Source organism: Crotalus tigris, unplaced genomic scaffold (assembly GCF_016545835.1).
Source record: "Crotalus tigris isolate CLP2741 ecotype Arizona unplaced genomic scaffold, ASM1654583v1 scf7180000017611.44802233496:7321179, whole genome shotgun sequence".
Classification (NCBI taxonomy): domain Eukaryota; kingdom Metazoa; phylum Chordata; class Lepidosauria; order Squamata; family Viperidae; genus Crotalus; species Crotalus tigris.
In genome coordinates, this window is record NW_024096511.1 from 3,103,009 (window position 1) to 3,125,000 (window position 21,992).

Genomic DNA, 21,992 nt, shown 5'->3' on the forward strand with positions numbered 1-21,992 from the left:
TACAGGTGAATGTTCTACAATAGTCCTCAACTTACAACTGGATACTTCATGACCGTTTGCATTTATTATGGCCATGGCCAGTATGGTATCCCACCTGCCTGTTGTAAACAGTCACACCATTTCCCTTCTGTCGAGATTGCCGCGTTCACTTAAAGATACCTGCCAAAAAAGTCATAAAATCACTTCTGGTCATGTGGGCACCTCTGTTTAGAATGAAATGAAATACTGAGATTGGGCTGATGTCACTCAGTTGGCCACTCCTTTTGTGAATCTGATCAGAGTGATACATCTGATGCTTCTCAGTGGAGTTCTGCTCTACATGTTTCCCTCCAGGAACCATCCTATAAGATGGATTGGACTGAGAGAGAAAATGACTAGCCCAAGGCTACCCCCTTTCATGACTAAGGTGGAACTAGAACAGTGATGGCGAACCTTTTAGAGACCGAGTGCCCAAACTGCAAGCAAAAACCCACTTATGCACCGTCGGGTGGTGGGTGGGTGTGGCCCATTGGGTGGGTGTGGCCTATTGGATGGGCATGGCTGTAGTGATAACAGCAGACTGGGTGGGACTAAAAAGTTCAATCAATCAATTCCAACTTTGCAAGATCTTTTTTTTCCCGTGAGAAGTTGAAATTGATTGATTGGTTGAACCTTTTTTTGCACATGGCGATGGAGGCCTAAAGCAAAAAGGTTTTATAAAACCCAGATGAAGGCCTAGGATTGGGGCGACGGCACGCGTGCCCACAGAGAGCGCTCTGAGTGCCGCCTCTGGCACCCGTGCCATAGGTTCGCCACCACTGGACTAGAACTCACAGTCTCCTGGTTTCTAGCCTGGTGCCTTAACCACTAGACTAGTGGTTTCCAACCTTTTCCATACCCCACACCCCTAGAATGCTTCTGATATATTCTCACATCTCTTACAAAAGTTCTAAATAACGGCAAAGAATTATGCATATACGCTATAATTTTGAAAACCCAAGTTTTTGCATCCCCTGGAATATCATCTCGCATCCCCCAGGGGGCGCAAGCACCTTCAGTTGGGAACTCCTGCACTAGACCAAACTTTCCTGGGGGATTATGAATACTTTCATCATTGTTTTCTGAATGCATAATATTTGTCACTAATACCTAATTTGGACACATATCTGATTGAAAACAGAGGAACAATTCAGAAATATAACCTGGAGAAAGTCCCACATTGATGACCTTAAGTCTCTTTTTTCATATTGCTTATTCTACATGTGATATAAATCGGAAATGCATGTAAGATTAATGCAATCAAGTGCCTATATGAAAAGTGCATCTGGATATTCAGTTGTAACCCAATTATGAATTAGGTGAAAGGCAAGATTTGCTTTACTTGGTATTGCTTGATTAACAGTAAACACACAGCTAACCAAAATTTGTGAGAGCTACATGTCTTTCTGTTGTTCTCCAATTCATTCTATGCTGCTACTGAATTGCCTTTAAACCTATGAAGACAGAACAGATAGATGTTCCTATGTTATTCAGAGTTTTGCTAGACAAGACAGTTTTCCTAAACGAGATAGAGTTTTCCTAGACAATGGTTCTTTAATATTTTAAAAAAAAACAGGATAAGGTTGGATGTGAATAATGCTCCCTTATAAAATATAAAAATGCTTATTAAAGTCACCTACAAGATTTCATAATAGTATATTAGCATATACTATATACAGTAGTATAGAAAAATCCTATTTTTCTCTCTTTCTTTTTCAGTTTTTGCAAGTAATTTTAAAAAATACATGTATATTACTTGTGTATATTTGTGTGCAACGTAACATAGGAAATTTTGTTATTACTACTTTTCCCAAGTGTCCAAAGTAGTTCTTCAATTCATGTATTTATTTAGAATGATTACTCTAGCTATCAATATTGCTAACTTATAAAACCTACAAAATGGTCTCAGAGAAAGAGAGAGTTATTCATAAAAACCTTTGCATTTGGTGGAAAGGGAGGAGATTTTACTTTTCATGAAAATATGAGCAGAAAAATAATTATTAGAATCTTAATGTTTAAGGAACTGGGAATGAAAGCATATGAATAGCCAACTTTAGTAATGAGTCATCACTTTGAAGATAGTTGTTTTTTTTAAAATTGTGGCAAAAAGCATAACAACTGTTAGTGTCCTTAAGAGGCAGGTGGCTGTTGCACAAGTCTGGACAAGTGTCCCATTTATTTCAAGCAGAGATCAGTAGAACATTCCCATAACCTTTACATTAATTCCTTTCTTATTCTGTTTTGATGTTCTGAGTTCTTTTGGATTCTCACCCTTTAAAAATTCTATTTCACATCATGTGTGGGTGGATTTGTTTATATTTCCTCCACCATAGCATTCAGTTAACAAAAGCACCATGCATTATTATGGCAGCTTGACTGCAGCTTTCATCTAAGTTTGTCCTTTTCTTTCTTTTTCTTTTTCTGGCTCATACACATTTTATTTTATACAGGAAACCATGAAGGATTAGAAAACAATATCACGCTGAGATACAATTAGAAATTACTTACTTGGCATTAAACACTGATTGCAGTGCTATTTTGCCTACGTAGCAAGCAAATTTGAAACCTTAATAATTCAGACAGATCAAATTGAAAGAGCGGGGAGGCCTTACTCTAAATCCTTTCACAGGCCCCAGGACTGAGTTATTATATTAGAGACGTTTTGCTAGCAGTTCTAAAAACTGCATAATTTGACATCATCATATCTTACCTGTGTTGCAGTCCCACTTTCAGCATGCAACCCTGTCTTATAGTTATGGTTGTATCCAATGTTTGGATGACCGACTCTGGCCCTTCCCCCCCAAACATCAGAAATCTGAAAGTTGTAATCGAAAATACATAGAAAGTACTCGATCAGGTCTGATTGTCTAATATATAAATAGAGTCCCTTGGATTGCAAGGAGATCAAATCAGACAATCTTAAAGGAAATCAATCCTGACTGGTTTGGGAAGGACAGATACTGAAGCTGAAGCTCAAATACTTTGGCCACCTAATAAGAAAGGACTGATTAGAAAAGACCCTGATGTTGGGAAAGATTGAAGGCCCAAGGAGAAGGGGACAGCAGAGGATGAGATATTTAGATATTTCATCGACTCAATGAACATTTGAGCAAACTCTGGAAGACAATGTAGTACAGGGAGGCCTGGCATGCTATGGTCTATAAGGTTGCAAAGAGTTGGACAGGGCTTAGTCACTGAACAACAAGGATGTTTGTGCAATTTGTATTTTGGCTTCTTCATAACACCATTTAAGCCAGGGGGTCTTCAAACTTGGCCCTTTTATGACTTGTGGACTTCAGTTCCCAGAATTCCTCAGCCAGTCATGCTGAGGGAAAGGGAGAGGCACGCTGGCTAAGGAATTCTGGGAACTGAAATCCACAAGTCATAAAAGGGCCAAGTTTGAAGACCCCTGATTTAAGCATTTTTAAAAATTATAATTGAAAACAATTAATGAATGACTTAATATTTTAACTAGAAACTGACACGCTTCCAATGCTTCTAATATTCTCTTATTATATTGACAGGTTGAACCACTCATTCAGAAGGGTCATGAGAATATAGTACACCATATTCTTCTCTATCAATGTAGTAGCAGTCTGAATGATAGTGTTCTGGATTATGGCCATGAGTGCTATCACCCAAACATGCCAGATTCCTTCCTCACCTGTCAAACAGTCATTTTTGCTTGGGCTATTGGAGGAGAGGTAAGATAAATTCCTATTTAAATGTCTTTATCATCAAATAATGTAAAGTTTCTTTCAATTCGTGCGAGAATTTTGGGGACTGCATAATTGCAGGGGGGTGGGGTTTGGTGGAATTTTTAGCAGGATTTTGCCATTCTCTTCTTCTAAGACTCTTTGAGTTCCTAGTTTAGCCAAAAGCTCTGAACTTCTTAAGTGGTTTCCACATCCAAGTACTAAGTAAAGGCTCCCTGTTTAGCTTCTAAAATTAGCCAAATTTGGTACAATGCTGAATTCATTCTTTACAATAAATGCTTTTAAAGTTTTTTTTTTTAATTAACTGAGTGATTACAGAACTATTATATCCTTATTTTAATTGAGGGAGCAAACCTGACGTTTTGAAAGATAAACAAAATCAAAATCATAATGTAAGTTTGTTATACATAATGTAACTGACTTTATTATTTTAAAATGAATACTTGTACCTCTTGCTTTACTGCATCAATATGATGATCAATTAGGCTGGATATGGTGATATACAGTTAGTCCTCAACTTACAACCATTCATTTAGTAACCGTTTGAAGTTACACTGGCATTTAAAAAGGTGACTTATGATCATTTTTTGCACTTATGACCATAGCAGCATCCTCATGGTTATGTGATCAAAATTTGGACAATTGGCAACTGGCATGTATTTATGACGGTTGCAGTGTCCTGGGGTCACGTGATCACTTTTTGTGATCTTCTAGCAAGCAAAGTCAATGGGGAAGCCAGATTTACTTAACAACTATGCTACTAATTCAACAACGGCAGTGATTCGTTTAACAACTGTATTAAGAAAGGTTGTAAAATGGGAAAAACTCACTTAGTAACTGACTCGCTTAGCAACAGGAACGTTGTTGGACTCAGTTGTGTTCTTAAGTCGAGAACTACCTGTAGTGGGTGGACAAAATTGAATAATGTTTAAAAAATATATATATATACTTGGCAGATTCTTAGTTTTCCTCGGCCCTGTATTTGCTCTTTCAGTATTTTTCCTTGATACATGAAACTGTTTCTTAATTTTCATCTTTGCTAGCAACAAATATGCATCTTTAAGTAGAATCGTAATGCTCTTTCTTTGTCTTTTTTATTTACTTTTCTGTTTATTCACTTGTTTTGTATTCTTTTTTATTCTTTTTTCTTTGTTTACATGTTTGTTTTTATGACTGTACAAAATTAATGATTTATTTTTAAAAGCATAGTAATACATGATTACCAATTATTTTATGTTGAAAAAAGTGTCCATATAATCCAGAAATGCAAACATATAATAGTATAATATAAATAAACCTACCAAACTGGTAATATGCACACAGGGCAAAAAAACCAGAAGCACATATATGCTTGCTGTTAACATATGCTTGCTTTGATCTGAGCCAATTCTAGGGCATTTGATTTCTTTATAAAATTATATTGGTAAAGTTATAAATATATAGTTAAAATGAGATTTAAATATTTATACTGTTGAATCGGTTTACTTATGTTGAAATGTTTTCAATCTCAGGGTTTTATCTATCCTCCTCATGTTGGCTTATCCATTGGAACAGCATTAGACCCTCAATATGTTCTAATGGAAATCCATTATGATAATCCTTCATATATGGAAGGTATGTTTCTTCACCTATTGAAATGTGTTGAATGTTTATATTCCTTATAAAATCATATATCTTGACAAGTATCTACATCTGATACAGCTGTACTTCCTTAATGCAAACAATTCATAAATATAGACATCAGGATTTTAAGTGGATATTTAAGATTAAAATCATTTGCACTGAGACTCCATTTCAAAAGAAGTCAGGAATATTTATCTATTTTCTAAGCTAATTTGCTAGTTATCCTGATAATTATAAGTCAGTTTTGATTGTTTATTTTTGTGCCTTTGAGTCTTTCCTGATTCCGGATGGCAACATGGAAAATCCATGCAGTGTTCATTTTACCAAACTGGCTCGCACCCATAAAACTATAAAAGTAATTATAAGTCATCATTTCATTTCTGTTTGGGTTCTTTGGAAGCTGTGCTATGAATATGTCTTGGGATGTCATGATGCAAATCCATGACTTATGTTTTTCCATTCAGTGCTAGGATGTAAATATAATAAACCAATCATACAACATACATTCACTATCATAGTTTATAATACATGCTTATGTCTATATTATATGTGTATAGGTCATAGGAAAAATGACCATTTTGAGGGAAAAAATGGATAGGACTGAATGCTACATTGCCTATGCTATGGAAATAGATGTGTTATGATTTAAAGGTAGAAGTGACTGCACTGTTTGCCCTTGAACAGCGGTGGGATTTTCAGTAGATATTTTGTTAGGAGTGACACCTCTTCCACTTTGAAGAACTATCTGTTCCCAGATTTCTTTCTTGGCAGCCACGGCAATTCACAAGTAACCCTTCTCCTAGCATGCCTTGATTGGCATGCCAGGGAGGCCCTCCAAAGAAGACATAATAAGTCAAAGAATTTTTGGGAAGAGTTTCAAAACTGAGTGGACAAAACAGAAATTAGTTTCTCATGAATACAAATCAATGGTTCTTGTTAATTTCTTTTTGGGAAGACTGCTACAAATGAGCTATGCATGCAGAGAGATATTTCTGTACTGAAAGACTTCTCACAAGAACTGTGTCACAACTGGGTTATAGACTGCATTAGAAAACTGCCCGTCTGAAAAAGCCCCAACAGAGGTATAAAACTGAGCATAATGGTTTGTGGTGGTCAGAAAGTCTAGACATTCATTTTACTTCCCTGCTTTTTTGAGAGTTTGCTTCATTGGCAGTTTTGAAGAATTCTACAACATGACAGTTTCTTCTTCTCGGTTTTATTGCTCTGGCCCAATTGACAACCAGGTTCCAAAAGCAACTTCAGCCAGTAGGCTATTTTATGCTGAGTTATAATGGGCAATTGCTCTTTTGTTTCTAGGTATGATTGATAATTCTGGACTGAGGCTATTTTATACTGCCGATTTAAGGAGATACGATGCTGGAGTTATTGAAGCAGGGCTTTGGGTCAGCCTGTTCCACAACATCCCACCAGGCATGCCTGAATTCATGTCAGAAGGCCACTGTACTCGGGAGTGTCTAGAAGAAGTATGTTTCCTGACCAGTGCGACTGGTTGTGATTCTGTGCCTTTTATTGAAAATAGGCAGTCTAAGTGTTTTTGTTTGGAGGAATGGTATGTATGGACCAACAACTGGCATTTGTTCAGAAAGGATTGAAAATGTCAATCTGGTTTGGAAAATAGCAAATAAGAACAGACAAATTATGTTTGAGTATGCCATTTAGTTTCTTTGGTTTGTCAATAAGGATGGATAAGTCATCATAAATATATTAGATCCAATTTCTGCATTAGTCTGCAATTTTAAAAAAAATTCTCAAAATTTGTCCTTTCATATACTTTTCCCTGTACATATTTTTTGCTCAGAATTTCCCTTAATATTTGCATCTGTGCATGCATCGTTAAGCTACGAATCAGAGACAATTCATTCCTTTAGGAGAAATTAGATCTGTTTATTCAAAAATGCTGATAAATAAAATTTATTTCCCTTATTTTATTGTCACTGAACCATTATAAGCTTCTAAAATCTTCTTTAAGCTTTTTGCAAATGACTAATATGTTTTATATTTGTAAGAGACAGTAAGCATTGTTACGATATTTTCATTGTTTAAATCAAGGCATTTTATTGTGTACATAGCTAAGCTTTCCTTTTTGTAAGCAATCTTTCCTTAGAAAAGGACTAGGTTCTTTACTGAAAGTCTCTAAAGGCGTATAACTCATATTAGGAACTCAGGAACAAATGTGTGTGTGTGAACGTGTGCCTGTGTTCTTCTGCTTAAAGTTATTACTAGTTCATTTTGTTGTTGATGGGGGAGTTTCTATCTAAGAAAAATAAACAATATCCTTTTGAAAAATGAAAACCAAAGGGACTCATTTCTCATGTGGTTAAAGATGATAGGAGTTACAGTCCAATACCATCTTACCCACATATGTTTTAAATGAAGAACAGGTGGGAGAAAATGAAAAGTCATAGACTATGGAATTGATTTATCAGATAGACCTAATAAGCAGATGTAAGACATGGTTTGTTTATTTCCTCTAACCCTAAAATCTGTTATCTTGTAGTATTCGCACAGATTAAGGATGCTTTAGAAAAGCCAAAGGGATTTAAAATGATTATGGCTGATGCTACATGATAGGATAGTGCTTCAACACCAGGTTAAGATTGCTCAAATGTACTTCTTCTCTAGTTAAGATGTAGAATTTTATATTATTTGAAAAAAATATTTGTTTCGTATTTAGAATTGCCATATATCTGTTCTTGTGTAAAATTTAGTAGCCAGAACTGAATGAAATCTACTCATTCAATAAATACTTTAACATTCTATCTGCAAATATGAAGAGCTGAGTAAAGACCTTGCAAACATATAGACTAAATTTTAGTATCAGTACTTTGGTTTCAGAAAGATACTCACAGATGCAAGGGTGTCCACATAGCATTTTATTAAACGAGTTGCATCTTTTATTAGTGATTAAAAACCTTATGGATTTTTTTTTCTGAAACAAGTTTTGCTGAATTTGTGACTTACATTTTTGAGGATTAGAAAGAGTAGCTTATAGAAAGAAGGCATATGTAACCTTGGAGAGAGGGTAAAATATAAATGCATTCATAACCACTGCCAAAAAAGGTCAGAAGTTGCTTCTTTATAATCCTTTCACCGTCCTTCCTGCCTGCTTTCTATAGCTTTTCTTATTCACTCTTCTTTCTTATTTTCTTTGCTTCTTTGCTAATATTTGCATTGTATTGTATCTTCACTAAAATTATATATATATATATATATATATATATATATATATATATATATATATATATATATAAAACAACTGCATCTTTTTCTAATACCACACTGCTGCTTTCTTTGTTGTAGCATGATCCCAGAAAAAAAATAAAAAAGCTTGGCCGAAGCAGTTTCAGACAAGTTACCATTCTGCTCTCTGAAGCAGTTTTTCCCTTCCAATTGCTGATCAGCCATAATCCATGTGTTCTCCTAATATTGAATGTGTTCTCTTACTGATCTTTTCCAGGCTCTTGATGCTGAGAAGCCAGGCGGGATCCATGTCTTTGCTGTTCTTCTCCATGCACATCTTGCTGGCAGGGCATTAAGGATGCGCCATTTCCGCAAGGGCAGTGAACTACAACTGCTGGCTTATGATGATGAATTTGACTTTAACTTCCAGGAGTTTCAGTACTTGAAAGAAGAAAGGACCATTTTGCCTGTAGGATGTTGGTTTCCTGTTTTTCCTAGCCTTATTGCCATTTTTCTGTTTCTTCAGGCCAAATTGTCACTATTTCAGTTTATTCTGGGGTTCAAAGTTTCAAATGCCCATATTTACAACGTACATAATTTACCTGTTGTAAGAGAAAAAGAACTGAAGAAGGATCTAAAGGTCAAGTGGACAAAGATGAAACATTTCTTTCATCTATTATGAATATAATCTAGCAGGAAATTAAAAAATCATATTCTTATATTTACTTTGTTTCCCCCTCCAACATTTTTATCTGATTTTCTTTAAAGGATATATTTCTCCTTGGAGTATTTTCTGTTTCTGTTACTGCTAACGGTTTTTATATGCTTGGTAAGTAAAAGGTGAGGTAGAGACAGGAATCTCCTCCTCACATCAATCTGTCATCCTTTGTCAGTAATACCTTGCCTGGTCAGCTGTAGGCCTCTCAAGATATCCAGGCCTGACAAAGAGGGCTGTGTAGTTGCAAAGTGGAAAATTTAACATCTGCAACAATGCTTTTAATATGAGCTAAGAACATTAATTATTGCTTCAAAAATGTCTTTAATCCCAACAGGTTATTCAGAAGCAGCATGCTTTTTAAAAAATACTTGTATTTACTGAAGATAGTATTATCGCTGACATTATAGATAGTCCTTGAATTCTGAAATTACAGATAGTCCTCGAATCAGCCCAAAATGTCTGTTGCTAAGGGAGGCATTTGTTAAGTGAGTTTTGCCCCAATTTGCAACCTTTCTTGCCACAGTTATTAAGTGAATCTCGGCAGTTGTTAAGTTAGTAACCCGGTTGTTAAGTGAAACTGGCTCCCCCGTTGACTTTACTTGTCCGAAAGTCACGAAAGGCGATTACATGACTCCTGCAACCATCATTAAATATGAACCAGTTGCTGCAATGGTTAAGTATGAAAAACAGTCATTTTTCAATGTTGTTACAACTTCAAACATTCACTAAATAGAAAGTTGTAAATCAAGGATTACCTGTATTATTCTATAATGTATAATGGAAGGCAATCTATCAAGGCTGCTTTAATTTGTATTCTAGCACAGAATTAGATGGCCCTAGATGCTTTTTCTAAGGGATGAAACTTGCATTGTGATGTCATGATGCAAACCCCATGACTTATATGTTTGATTGTAATGTTGAGATGCAAATGTAAGGGCAGTTTTGCATTGTGATGACATGACACAGTTTCCTTCACTTTTTCATCTTCATACTTTATATCAGAAGCCAAGGCTTCCAACTCCAGGATGTTGTTACTCTATGAAACAATAAAAGTGGATTCACATAATGATTTGGTAAGAAAGTAGTCCAGGAATCCATATGTATCCTCCAAAATCCTTAAGTGCATACTCAGAATCCTTAAAACAGTTATAAATTGTTAATTTTCAATGCAGAAGAAATAAATTGTTACAGAAATGGTATTCATATTCAGTATTTTAACTTAAATGAAATCCAAGTTAATTTTTTCTTGTTTCTGCTTCTTCTTTTTGTCCTGCCTCCACTTCTTTGTTGATTGTGATCTCTCTCTAAAGTCTGCCTAAGCCTAAATTTTATAACCCTCTAAAGAGCTATTCTTTGCTCTGGAATAATGAAACTTGTGCTGCTTTTGCTATTTTGCACAATATAACAATGTTTTACTCATGATTACAAGCATATGCTTAAAAAAAAATTATCTGATCTACCAAACCTTATTTCTTTGTGTAGCAGGCAAAAACAGTTCAAGTGATCATATGAATTAGATTTTAAAGCTATTTGTCTTATATTCCTAGTCTAAGTAATATTATTTCTTCCTGTTTTCAGGCAGTGGTATGTTTTTGCAGTAATGCTGGATTCTTGGGGGGGGGGATCTTTGGGTTTGTTGGAATTGAATCCAAAATATCCGAGTTGGGAAGGCTAATATTGGGGGGGGGGAAATGAGTTTCTTTTGATATATTTGCTTCTAAGGAAAAGAAGAAGCGGGAAATAAAATTCCAATGTAATTCTAAAACTTATTTTCATAGCACAATTGTTAATGGGCATATGGATCAATAATGGAATATTTCAGCCTGCATTTTTTTAACTTTTATTACTTCATAGCAAATTCTTCAATAATGTGACCATGTATGTGTATTTAAATTACAATGTCTCAAATTTGTAAGAGTGTATTTCTTGACTTTGCATTTCAGGGAGATAATTTAGTCACTGAATGTCAGTACAGCACCCTTAATCGATCAGATATGACCTGGGTAAGAAATTTATGAGTTGGCTTGATGTGGAATGAAAATAGAGTAAAATTAAATGTTTAAAGTAAATGTTAGATATTGTTAACATGTAAGCATTGTTATTAAGAAATGAGGTTGATTCATATGTAAATTTAGAATTATTTCTTCTTAGTAGGTCAACAGTAGCATGGCAGATCCCTCTTTAGGAGGGATTCACTCAAATAAGTGAGAAAGGTGCCTAGGATGCCAAGTTAATTAAGATCAAATTTTGAAGAAACAAAATGAAATAAATGAGCCACTAAACCAGTGTTTCTCTATCTTGACAACTTTAAGATGTATGGACTTCAATCACCAGAATTACCTAGCTAGTATGTACTAGAAACACAGCACTAGATTCAGATTGTATTGCAATCTTACTGGAATTTAATATTCTTTTAAATAAGCTACTCTAAGGGAAATAAAAACATTATGTTTTTTTAAAAAATTGTTATCATTATTACCATGCTCAAAATTTGAGTTTGTTTCCACATTAAGGGTTTTAAATTGGTTTTAAGGCTGAGATTCCATGCCATATTACACAATATCAGTTTAAAAGGAATGTTAAAATCAAAACTTTATCTCCCTTGAAATAATACATATATAAACTTTAACAAAGCAAAACAAAGATTTCTGCATAGAAATACCTGCTTGTTTCTCTGTAGGGTGTTGTCCCAACTCTCAAATATTAGAATATAGAATTCCTCTTCACATTAAAAAATGCGACCAATCAAACCTGAGAATTACAACTGTGCAAGTTAAGCAAAACTTATTTCAAATGGTGGTAAAATTATTGCACTGTATAGTTTTTAATGCAGGCAGAAACCAAATTTTCAGACAGCCTCAGGAAGTTACTGACTATACTAAAATTAGCTTCTTTTAGCCACATATAATTTCATATTATCCTTAATTGTGTATCATTTTTGTGTAATTGTCCAATACTGATGTTGTTCTTTTCTTGGCTGTCATTTAGATGTATGCCATTTGTTCATAGTGGTAATAGCTGCCCTCACAGTTAAGTGAAGATAACAGCAGGAGGCAGCATTGGACAGTTTTAGGCCTGAGCTCAGAAGCAGTCTCTGAAGCCTACATTGGTAATTTGTTTATCTGTTTCCAGGGTGGTTTTAGCACCAGAAATGAAATGTGCCTATCCTATCTTGTGTATTATCCGAAAATAAATCTTACTCGATGTGAAAGTATTCCTGACTTAATGGAGCAATTGCAATTTATTGGTGTTAAACAAATATACAGACCAGTGAGGTAAGTAAGCATACTACAGAACTAACACTCGTGTTCACTGTCATTTGGATAAATGCTGGAAATTATTCTTGATATTACTTTTCAGGGGAAAGTATTGCATTCATTAAAAGACAATGGTCTATCTTTAAAAAAACTAACCGGTGGCTTTTCATAATCAAATTGGTGGTGGGGGACATGGAGGCATTCCCGTGATCGTGGCCCTGGACCACATTTTGTGCATCTGTGCCATAAGCAAGGGTCGAAGAAGACAAGGAGTAGGAACTGAGTGTCTCATTAATCAAATGGCTTCCTGAAGGGTCAGGAACAGACTTCATTCTGATTCTGATGAATGGGATATAAAAAGACCTTCACTTTGGAACAGACTCAGAATGGAAACAATATGCATGATAGGCTGGTATGTTTGTTGAATGGCTCATGTCTATTCTGAATCAAGCCAGAGGAAGTATATCCATCAGGATTTATCTACATAATAAATGTTGGCTGGACTATGTGATGAAAGTTTCTAGTGGCTACAGCAGTAAGAAGCTCAGCAGTGCTTCTTTAACTATTTAAAGTTTTGATATTTTTATGTCTTGGAATAAAATATACTGTTGACTCTCTTAGAGCTGTTTTTATATTACTGTTCCCAAGAGCCTCGTAGTACAGACTGATCAGCACAGAGTTAGTAACCCTTTCAGAGAGCTGCATCCTCAGAGAATAATACTTGCAGATTTTTTTCTGTCTTTTTATAATCACTCCTGACAGCTAAGGGAAAAAACACATGTTCTGATTTAGAGCCTACAATTAATCTTTCTAATCTCTGCAAGCAGGCAGGGTAAAAAGTGAATTGCTCTCCAACGAACATTTATACCATTAACAAAAATGCACATTTGACCCAAGAAAAGACAAATGGTTTATGGAGTTCAAAAAAAGGGAAATGTTGCTTTTAAGATAAAATAAAAAATCAGTAATAGTTCAAGTTTGCACTCCTCCAAAGTTCATGAACTGCAGGTTATTTTAAAGTAAAAATCGTTTAATTTTATTTTATGACATGTCTGTATATCTATTCTATTCAGTCATTTGAAGAATAAAAAATATGCCATGTACTTAACAAAAAGAAAATGTGCAACTTGCCAACAGGTACTTGAGGTCTACATAAATGTGCTTATTTAAAAAAAAATATGTTAACTTGGGGAGTTATATATTGAAATTTTTCCAAATGTTTGTTTTTCTGTGCATTATTCTTAAAACTTGAAGTTTTCATTCCTGTTTTTGCTATGGGGTTTCTTTTTTCTGTATAGCTTTTTTCTAAAAAAAAAAAAAAAAAAAAAAAGTTGCCGGAACTCACACACATCATACAACCCGCCTTGCCTACCCTAAAAGGTTCCATCCAAAAAAGGTGCCGGAACTCTGTTCTGGGCGTTCTATGACAAAAAAAGCCCTGGCTTTTTTGCTCTCTCTTTTTCTTTCTTCCCCCATCTTCCTGCAATATGATAACAATAGCAATAGCACTTACACTTATATACCGCTGCACAGTGCTTTACACCCCTTACTAAGCAGTTTACAGAGTCAGCATGTTGCCCCAATAATCTGGGTCCTCATTTTACCGACCTTGGAAGGATGGAAGGCTGAGTCAACCTTGAGCTGGTCAGGATCAAACTCCTGCCAGTCAGCAGAATTAGCCTGCAATACTGTATTCTAACCACTGGTGCACCACAGCTCATAGCGTGTACTATGACATGGGACTTCTGAGCAGATATGTGTAAGACTATTCTTAGCAAAGGATTTACATAACTCCTACTACTGATAGATTGCTTTGGGAAGGGGAGGAAATAATTATGCTTCAACTTAAAAAATATTTATTTAGATAAATGAAAATTAATGCTCTTCATAATCTGAATACATCTGGTGCTATGCCCAATATGCACATTATAGCTTTTTCCATCTTGATTCTCCCATGTATTTAGCAAATCTATTCCTAAAGCAGACGTGTCACGACGAAACCGCACCCACCCCATTGCCGGCAGTGGGGAAAAAGTTCCAATACATCGTGCGAGGTCACGTGACATCGCAAGTTTGACATGTCTGTCCTAAAGTATCCATTCCCCAAACCACCAGAGAAGATATTAGAAAGAGAAATGTAGGAGGGCGGAGGTTTCAATCACAGGTTGAGCAAATCCAGTAAGTGTAAAACAATCACTTATAGTTTGAAATGCGTTTTTCTTTTTATATGTAGAACCTGGCCCTTCATTATCAAGAGTCCAAAACAATACAAAAATCTGTCTTTTGTGGATGCAATGAACAAGTTTAAATGGTCCAGAGAACAAGGTCACTCCTATAATGACTATGTTCGCAAATTACCATTAAATGTAAGGTGTACCAAGACAGAAAATGCAGAGTGGACTGTAAGTTGATTTCTCTGTTTTTCTTTGTGATTGTGACATCAGTTGCATGGGTTGTAGAACATGTGTATTCTAAAACAGCCATGTTAAAAAAAATGATTTAACAATTTCATTTAGCAGCAAAAATAATTCCAAATAAAGCCTGTACCATAGTAACCATTGTGCATATTTGAAAGACAGAAAAATATAGCTGAAACTGTAATGTTGACCGAGACAACAAGTTGCGTGAGGCAAATGTTAAGTAGATCATATGATTTAACAAGGTATGTGGACCTAAAAAATTAATGTATCAAAGATAATTCTGTTTGACAGGAAAAACTGTGTAAATGATTTTATGTTATATTTAAATAATGGAACAATAGAGCACATAGATGAATTATGTATTTTGATAGAATGTTTACCACAGATGATGAAACAGACCGATAAAATTTAACATATGCAAATACTGGTTTAAATGTAATGGGTAATATTGTGGCTTATAATCTGTAGTATGAATGTCTGTTAAAAGAAGCAAAAATATCTATGGATGACAGGGCAATTCTGCCCATTTTGTTATATAGAAATGAAAGAGGGGATAGTGGCATCTTCAAGCTTGCATGCTTTTTTTTATCTCTTTGAGCACCACCAGTGAAGGAAAGAGCATCATCGCCTGAGGCAATTACTGTTAGGGTTTTTTTTCTTGATGTCCCACTGAAATCAATTTCCTTGCAATTTAAACCTGCTCTTTCTTGTCCAATCTTCTGGACAGTTTCTGCTCTGCTTGTCTCCTGAAAGCTATCCCTTCAGATAGTTGAAGACAGGTCTCATCTCTCTCCAAAGGCTTCTCTTCTCCATTCTAAATGTACTTAATACCTTCAACAAGTTTAAAGGAGCAGGGCTTCATTTGCCCTCCTATGCCTGCCTTCTTGCAGATTTTGACCTTCCTTGCAATTGTCTGTTCTTACATCTTTCGATTTGATAGAATTAAAAATATTGAAAAAAATTAAACAATTGTTTGTTAAACATTGGTATGTATTTTTCTGTTTTTATATTATTTTATTGTTGATGTTTATAGGGATAATGCCTAGCTGAAAAATATAGCATAAGTGTGCTTGAACAGAGGGAAGCTAAATTCAAACTAGCCATGTGTCTAAATAAGTAGATAATTTATTTCATTTATATTTCAGATTCATGGAATGATGGCTTTACCACCTGAAGTCGAAAGACCTTATACTACAGAGCCAATTATATGTAGCTCATCTTCCTGGTTAAATGTGAATCTATTTTTAACTGTGTTGATTGTAGTACATATTGCAACCATTGCTTCAAGGAATCACGAACGTTTTGTACAATTGTAGATTGTATTCACTCATGACATCTGTGCCATGCAAGTCCTCAAATGTTTGCACTGTCACTCTTGTAGATTTATTTTTTTTACATAGTAATAAACTAAATTTTTTTAAAAAATATCGTGTTCATCTCATTTGAAACAAAATATTACAAAAATAAAGTCTTTTTATGTATATAAGGTCCACTGGTTTGCAGTATCCAGCTAAACTGGTCGATATATACTTTCATTTGTTTCATTCTGGCATATCACTTTACGATTCCAAAAGCTGCTCTGTATTTAGATATCAAGGAAATAAACTAAACATTATCTATGTAACCTTAATAATCATGAAGTCTGTTCTTATTTTGCCTCTGATTTCGAGACCTGCAAGTTAAAAATTTTTATAAGGTTGTATTTTGTCAGTCCCAACTGGACAGGTAAATTATTCCTAATCTTTTCAGTAGAAGTGGTAAGTAGTTCTGGAGATTGATCTTTACTACCTTCCTACTATATACTCTAGATATGTGAAATACACACATTTGGAAGGCATCAAAGTCTGCCTTTGTTTGCTGTTCTATTTTGTCTGTACTGGGGCTCCTATGTCTCTATGAAATCTCCTTTCCTTACATTAGATATCTACTAGTAATGGAATAGAACAGTGGTTCTCAACCTGTGAGTCGGGACCCCATTTGGGGTCGAATGACCATTTCACGGGGGTCGCCAAACAACGCAGTCCGCCATTTTTTCCCCTTTTCTTTAGCTGTGCTACTCCCTTTTATTCTATTGGCTTTTGAAAGCCAATAGAATAGACTCTCTTGAATAGAGTCTAATTCTATTGGCTTTCAAAAGCCAATAGGAATTGTCCAGGCTGTCTCTGCCCTGCTGAGCCCGCCAAAAGTCCCATTCTGCAAACGGTGCTGCACCAATTGAGTAGTCCTTCGACTTACGACCGGTTGAGTAGTCCTCGACTTACGACCGGTTGGGGGTCGCGGCATTAAAAAGATTGAGAACCACTGGAATAGAATGACATTATAATTGCTGCTATTTAGGAAAAGGTACCGGATGCTGTATAGGTTAAGTGGCTATTCTTAATATGCTATGCTTAATATTTTAAATCTACTAGTAATGCATTTTAGGGCTTTAAAAGCTGGAAATCTTGTAAATGATGAAGTACGACACAATATAAATACAACTAATTGTGATGTCACTCCAAAGGAGTTAAATCAGGGGGAACATGTTTGTGGGAATATCTCTAATTTCTTTGTTGTTAATAATTGAGGGAGATAATTGAACAAAAAGGCTGTATTAAAGTAGCATTATCATTAATAACATTCACAAGGTTTACTTCCTGGCTCATACCAATTTAATATCATGTTGACCCTAACTTTTCAATACAATAGCAGAGATACTTATCATCAACATATTCTATCTGACCACCTTGCTACTCAAAATTTCAATGTTCATTTCAGAGCAAAGGTCAATTTATTTTTCATTACATTTGAAATACACTTTAAAATGTTAACAGTTCTACTGGGGATTCCTTCCTGAAAAACTCATATGCTGGAGGACTATTATCTCTATTCATAGACTATAATAGTGCTCAGATAACAACTTAGAGCAAAGGTCCCCAACCTTTTGGGCACCAGGGACCGATTCCGTGGAGAGAGGTTTTTCCGTGGACCGGAGGCTGCGTGATTTGCGTGCTGCCTGCATCGCGGAGATGGGGCTTTGCTTATTTGTGCAAACTGGTTGCTGGCATGCCACAGCCCGGTACTGGTCCACGAACCGTTGGGGACCCCTGACTTAGAGCATGTCCATTGTGTTGTACACTGATCAAACCATACTTTTAGTATGTGTTCAGCTATAAGTACCACACCTTAATAAGAATTCAGGCTAAGTTGAATAGGTTTCAGAGAGAGGCAAGAAGGAAAATCACTAGACTTGTCAGGCCTATAAAGTAGACTAGGCTTAGAAATGATTTCAGTGTTGATCAGTACTATTATTGTAACAGCTATAAGAAGGTATTATTGCCATTATAAATGTGCTTCCCCTTCCTCACTTTATCTTCCTGTGAGCTAGGAAACGGATTGTCTGAGATATTTTCTCAAACTACCTTCCTGACTTGGCCCAGTCCTCTTTTATTTGATTACTGCATTGCTAGAGAGTCTTCCACCAAAACTTCAAAGCTATTCACTCTTCCCGGTACAGAAACCAAGTCCTATCTATCTATCTATCTATCTATCTATCTATCTATCTATCTATCTATCTATCTATCTATCACATTTAGAGACAACCCATCATTAACAGAGCAACTTTGGGTGGTATACAGTTTACGTTAATATTTAACCCTTACCATTAATTAGGATTTCTGTTTCTCTTCAAGCTGTTCAGGAAGGGGGGAGAGCATCAATTTCTCTATTTCTGGTTTGCCATTGGGTTTATTTTCTATTGGAATGAGAAGACTGGATATGTGTTACTGTGGCCACAAATAGAGAGTTATTATTTGGAACGTTTAAAATCTTGGCAAGTATATGATCTTAATTATAGTCAGAATTCTATTGTATTTTCAACAATGAAAGTACTTAGATATTTTGGGTGTTTTAAGGAAAAAAATAAAATTTTGATCCAGTTCCCATAGGAAGCTTACTGTGATGATCCAGGGCCCCGAATGGAGGCAAAGCAATTAGCTGATCAGAACAATTGTCTTTGTAAACAATGCCAACATTCACCCAACAGCCCCCACATATGCTGGCACAAGTTCAATAAAACAGTCAATGAAGTTAAACAGTTCTTTAAAGTAAAACAGATAACAAAGTATGATCTTTTCAACGCCCAGCTTCCCTGTAATCTGCAAACTGCAAAACTGAGAACAGCAAGGAGAACTCAGCAGGAAACAAACGATCCAAAATACAAAGAGTCCAGGTACAAGAGCTCACATCACAAGAGTTCACGTTTGTTCCCGGCAAATGCCCCACCCCACAGCGTCTCCTTAAATCCTACTCCCCAGGTGTGCCTTGTGGAGTGGGGAGGGACTCTCTCCTCCGGAGCAAGTGAGCCTGCCTCCGTTGTTCCCTCCTCCTCTCTGCTCTCCTCGCTGAAGGATTAGGTGGGGAGGGGCCTTGCTCCTCGCCTGAGCTCTGCCTTCCTTGTTCCAAACGTGAAGGGCCCTGGCCTGCTTCAGCCCGCTCCTCCCCACAGTCCTCCGAAGCCACAGACCCCCCCCCCTCCTGGGCCTCAACAGGGAACTCCATGTCGTCCTCAGAGTCAGGCTCATACGGAGGCATGACACTTACTTTTTGGAAAAATCATTTTAAAATAGTGGGGAAAACATTTTTTTCTGCAAAGTTTAGTTAGAAAAATGATTATTACCCCAGATCAACTCAATACTTGCTAAATGGCAATGAATTTTTATAATATATTTATTATGTGTTCATTTTATTCCCCCTTTGGGAAAGAAGTCTTCCATCGCACAAAACACAAACACAAAGACATCTGATTAGGTCAATTTTCTATCTTGGCATTTGACCTCAGTGAATGACCAACCAGGACAAGCAGCCTTTTGTCTGAAATAGTGCACTTATTTATGTTACAAAAAGTCTTGTCAGAGTTATTTCAGTAAAACAGCGTGACATCATCTGCCTCCATGGCACAAGACCAGAACTTCCATTATTTTCGTAGAATGGAAGGAAAAATCTGATAATTGGCTTAGTGGGTTTAAAAAGAGAGGGAGATAATCACATACTGTCCAACCTTTCAAATTTGTTAATGGTTACTGGTGGTATTAGAAACATGGGAGCTAATTCATTCTCCTAATGATTTTTTCCTGGAGAACAAACTGAAGAAATTGAAGAGGCCCCTGAGAATTGTATACTCAACCATGTAATGCAATTTTTTAAGAATTCTCAAGAACACTGAACAATGATGATAAATATATGGACTTCTGAGAGTCAATGTTAAGTTATTGCAAATGGCTGGATCTATAGTACAGTAGTAATTAGCTATAAGGGAAGGGATTTATAATTGCGATGCAGTTTGTTGTGTGAATGTGACCATTCTGTTTCCATGGAAAAGTTGATAGAGGAATTTCAAAGATGGAAGTTTTCTGAATGAAAGAGAGCAGGTGACAAAATAAATAAAATTTATCTCAACAAAATTATGTTCTTCATACATAAAGTGAGATAAAAAGAAATGATTAAGAAAACATACATTTCTTGTGAAGATCAGGGTTCTTCCATTTCATTTTAAAACTTGTCAGACTTTTTTTTTTTTTGCTTTTTTGCCTAATTTCCTTGGTTTTCAAAACTTTTGCATTGTTTTAAAGAAGCTAGCACCTCACAGAATTGTGGTAACTGGAACACAGGCCTTAATTAGAGGGCCAGTATTTTTTATTTGTTCTGGAGTATTTTACTAATAAGCAAAGCGAGGCTTGACTGTACTCAGTAATTAATGGCATATTGCTTCTGAAGGCATGGTGCTCCATTTTAAAACTATGGTTGACAATATTTTTACTTTTGTAGGATTACTAAATATACTGTTTCACTTATTGAATCTTTTCCATAAAATTGCTCAGTGAGTGAGAAAGAATTAGTTGATACTTCATCATAATTCCAAGAATTTTAGTTTGCTTTTCTGTATCTTCTCAGTTGAAGTACTCCCCTTCCTTATCACCATCATTCTGTAATAAAAGACAATATTTCAATATTTCAATTAATATTGAAGATAGGTAGCCACTTGTTACAGGGAAATATAAATTTTCTTCAGTTTTTCAAAATCTCCAAGAAATCTACTACAGCATCTTAAAAAATATTACCACACGTCACGGGTATCAACTGTTCATTAATTATGAAATCACATAATTAAAAATGTATTGTATGTCTTATACCACACAGTCAAGGGGAGAAATACCTGAAATAATAATTTATGCCATGTAATATACACAATAGTGTGAATAAAAACAGCTATTCCTTGCAACTCAAGTCCTTACTCTCTGCAAGGCTGTATAACTTGTTAAATAATACTGAGTCACGTCATACTTCCACCTTTGGATGTAGCATGTAAAGACCTGGCTCTCTAGAATGGGCTTTAATGCTGGGAAAGGTAGAAAGGAGAAGGAGACGAGGAAGGAGAAGGAGAAGGAGAAGGAGAAGAGCAGGCAGGTGGATGGACTCATTTACAGCCCAGATCTATTCACTGTTGAAAGACCAGGTTAGGGGCAGAACTTCACGGAGAAAATCTTCCCATGTGGTTGCTAAGAGTGGATAATGATGATGGCACATAATCACTCAATAAATTATCTTCACTGCTATAAATGGGAGTGAAATCCAATTTAAAATATTATTAAAAAGAACAATTAGCAAGAATCCAGAGCTTATAATGGAACACAAGCATAAAGGAAAGCTGCAGATTCTTGTGCTGTCTTATCATTTAATCTTATGGCTAAGACTAGAAAGTGGGAGACCGTGAGTTCAAGTTCTGCCTTAGTTATAAAAGCTGGCTGGACCTTGGGCCAGTTACTTTCTCTCACTCCAAACTTCTGATTTTTTAAAAAAATTAAAATCCCCTCCCCCCTCTCTCTCTCTCTCTCACACACACACAAACATATAGATATGCATATAGACATAGATATTGATGCCACATGTTGCTACCTATCTATATTTTATCAGTACATAATTCTGTTTCTCTGTTCATTTACTCTACACTATGCATTCACTTTCTTGTTACACAAATTTCTAGCTTCAGAGACAGAATTCA

The 21,992-nt window shown here is 35.8% G+C and overlaps 1 protein-coding gene across 1 annotated transcript in view; it reads left to right on the forward strand.

The window, feature by feature from the left end:
• Positions 1-16,577, forward strand: part of MOXD1 (monooxygenase DBH like 1) — a 41,310-nt gene extending 24,733 nt beyond the window's left edge. Inside the window, exons 5-12 of the mRNA XM_039324099.1 lie at positions 3,543-3,722; positions 5,246-5,348; positions 6,675-6,841; positions 8,836-9,027; positions 11,220-11,279; positions 12,409-12,551; positions 14,767-14,935; positions 16,099-16,577. Of these exons, the coding sequence (XP_039180033.1) occupies positions 3,543-3,722; positions 5,246-5,348; positions 6,675-6,841; positions 8,836-9,027; positions 11,220-11,279; positions 12,409-12,551; positions 14,767-14,935; positions 16,099-16,269 (1,185 nt within the window). The 3' untranslated portion in view covers positions 16,270-16,577. The remainder of the gene's footprint in view (positions 1-3,542; positions 3,723-5,245; positions 5,349-6,674; positions 6,842-8,835; positions 9,028-11,219; positions 11,280-12,408; positions 12,552-14,766; positions 14,936-16,098) is intronic.
• The last annotated feature ends 5,415 nt before the right edge of the window (positions 16,578-21,992 follow it).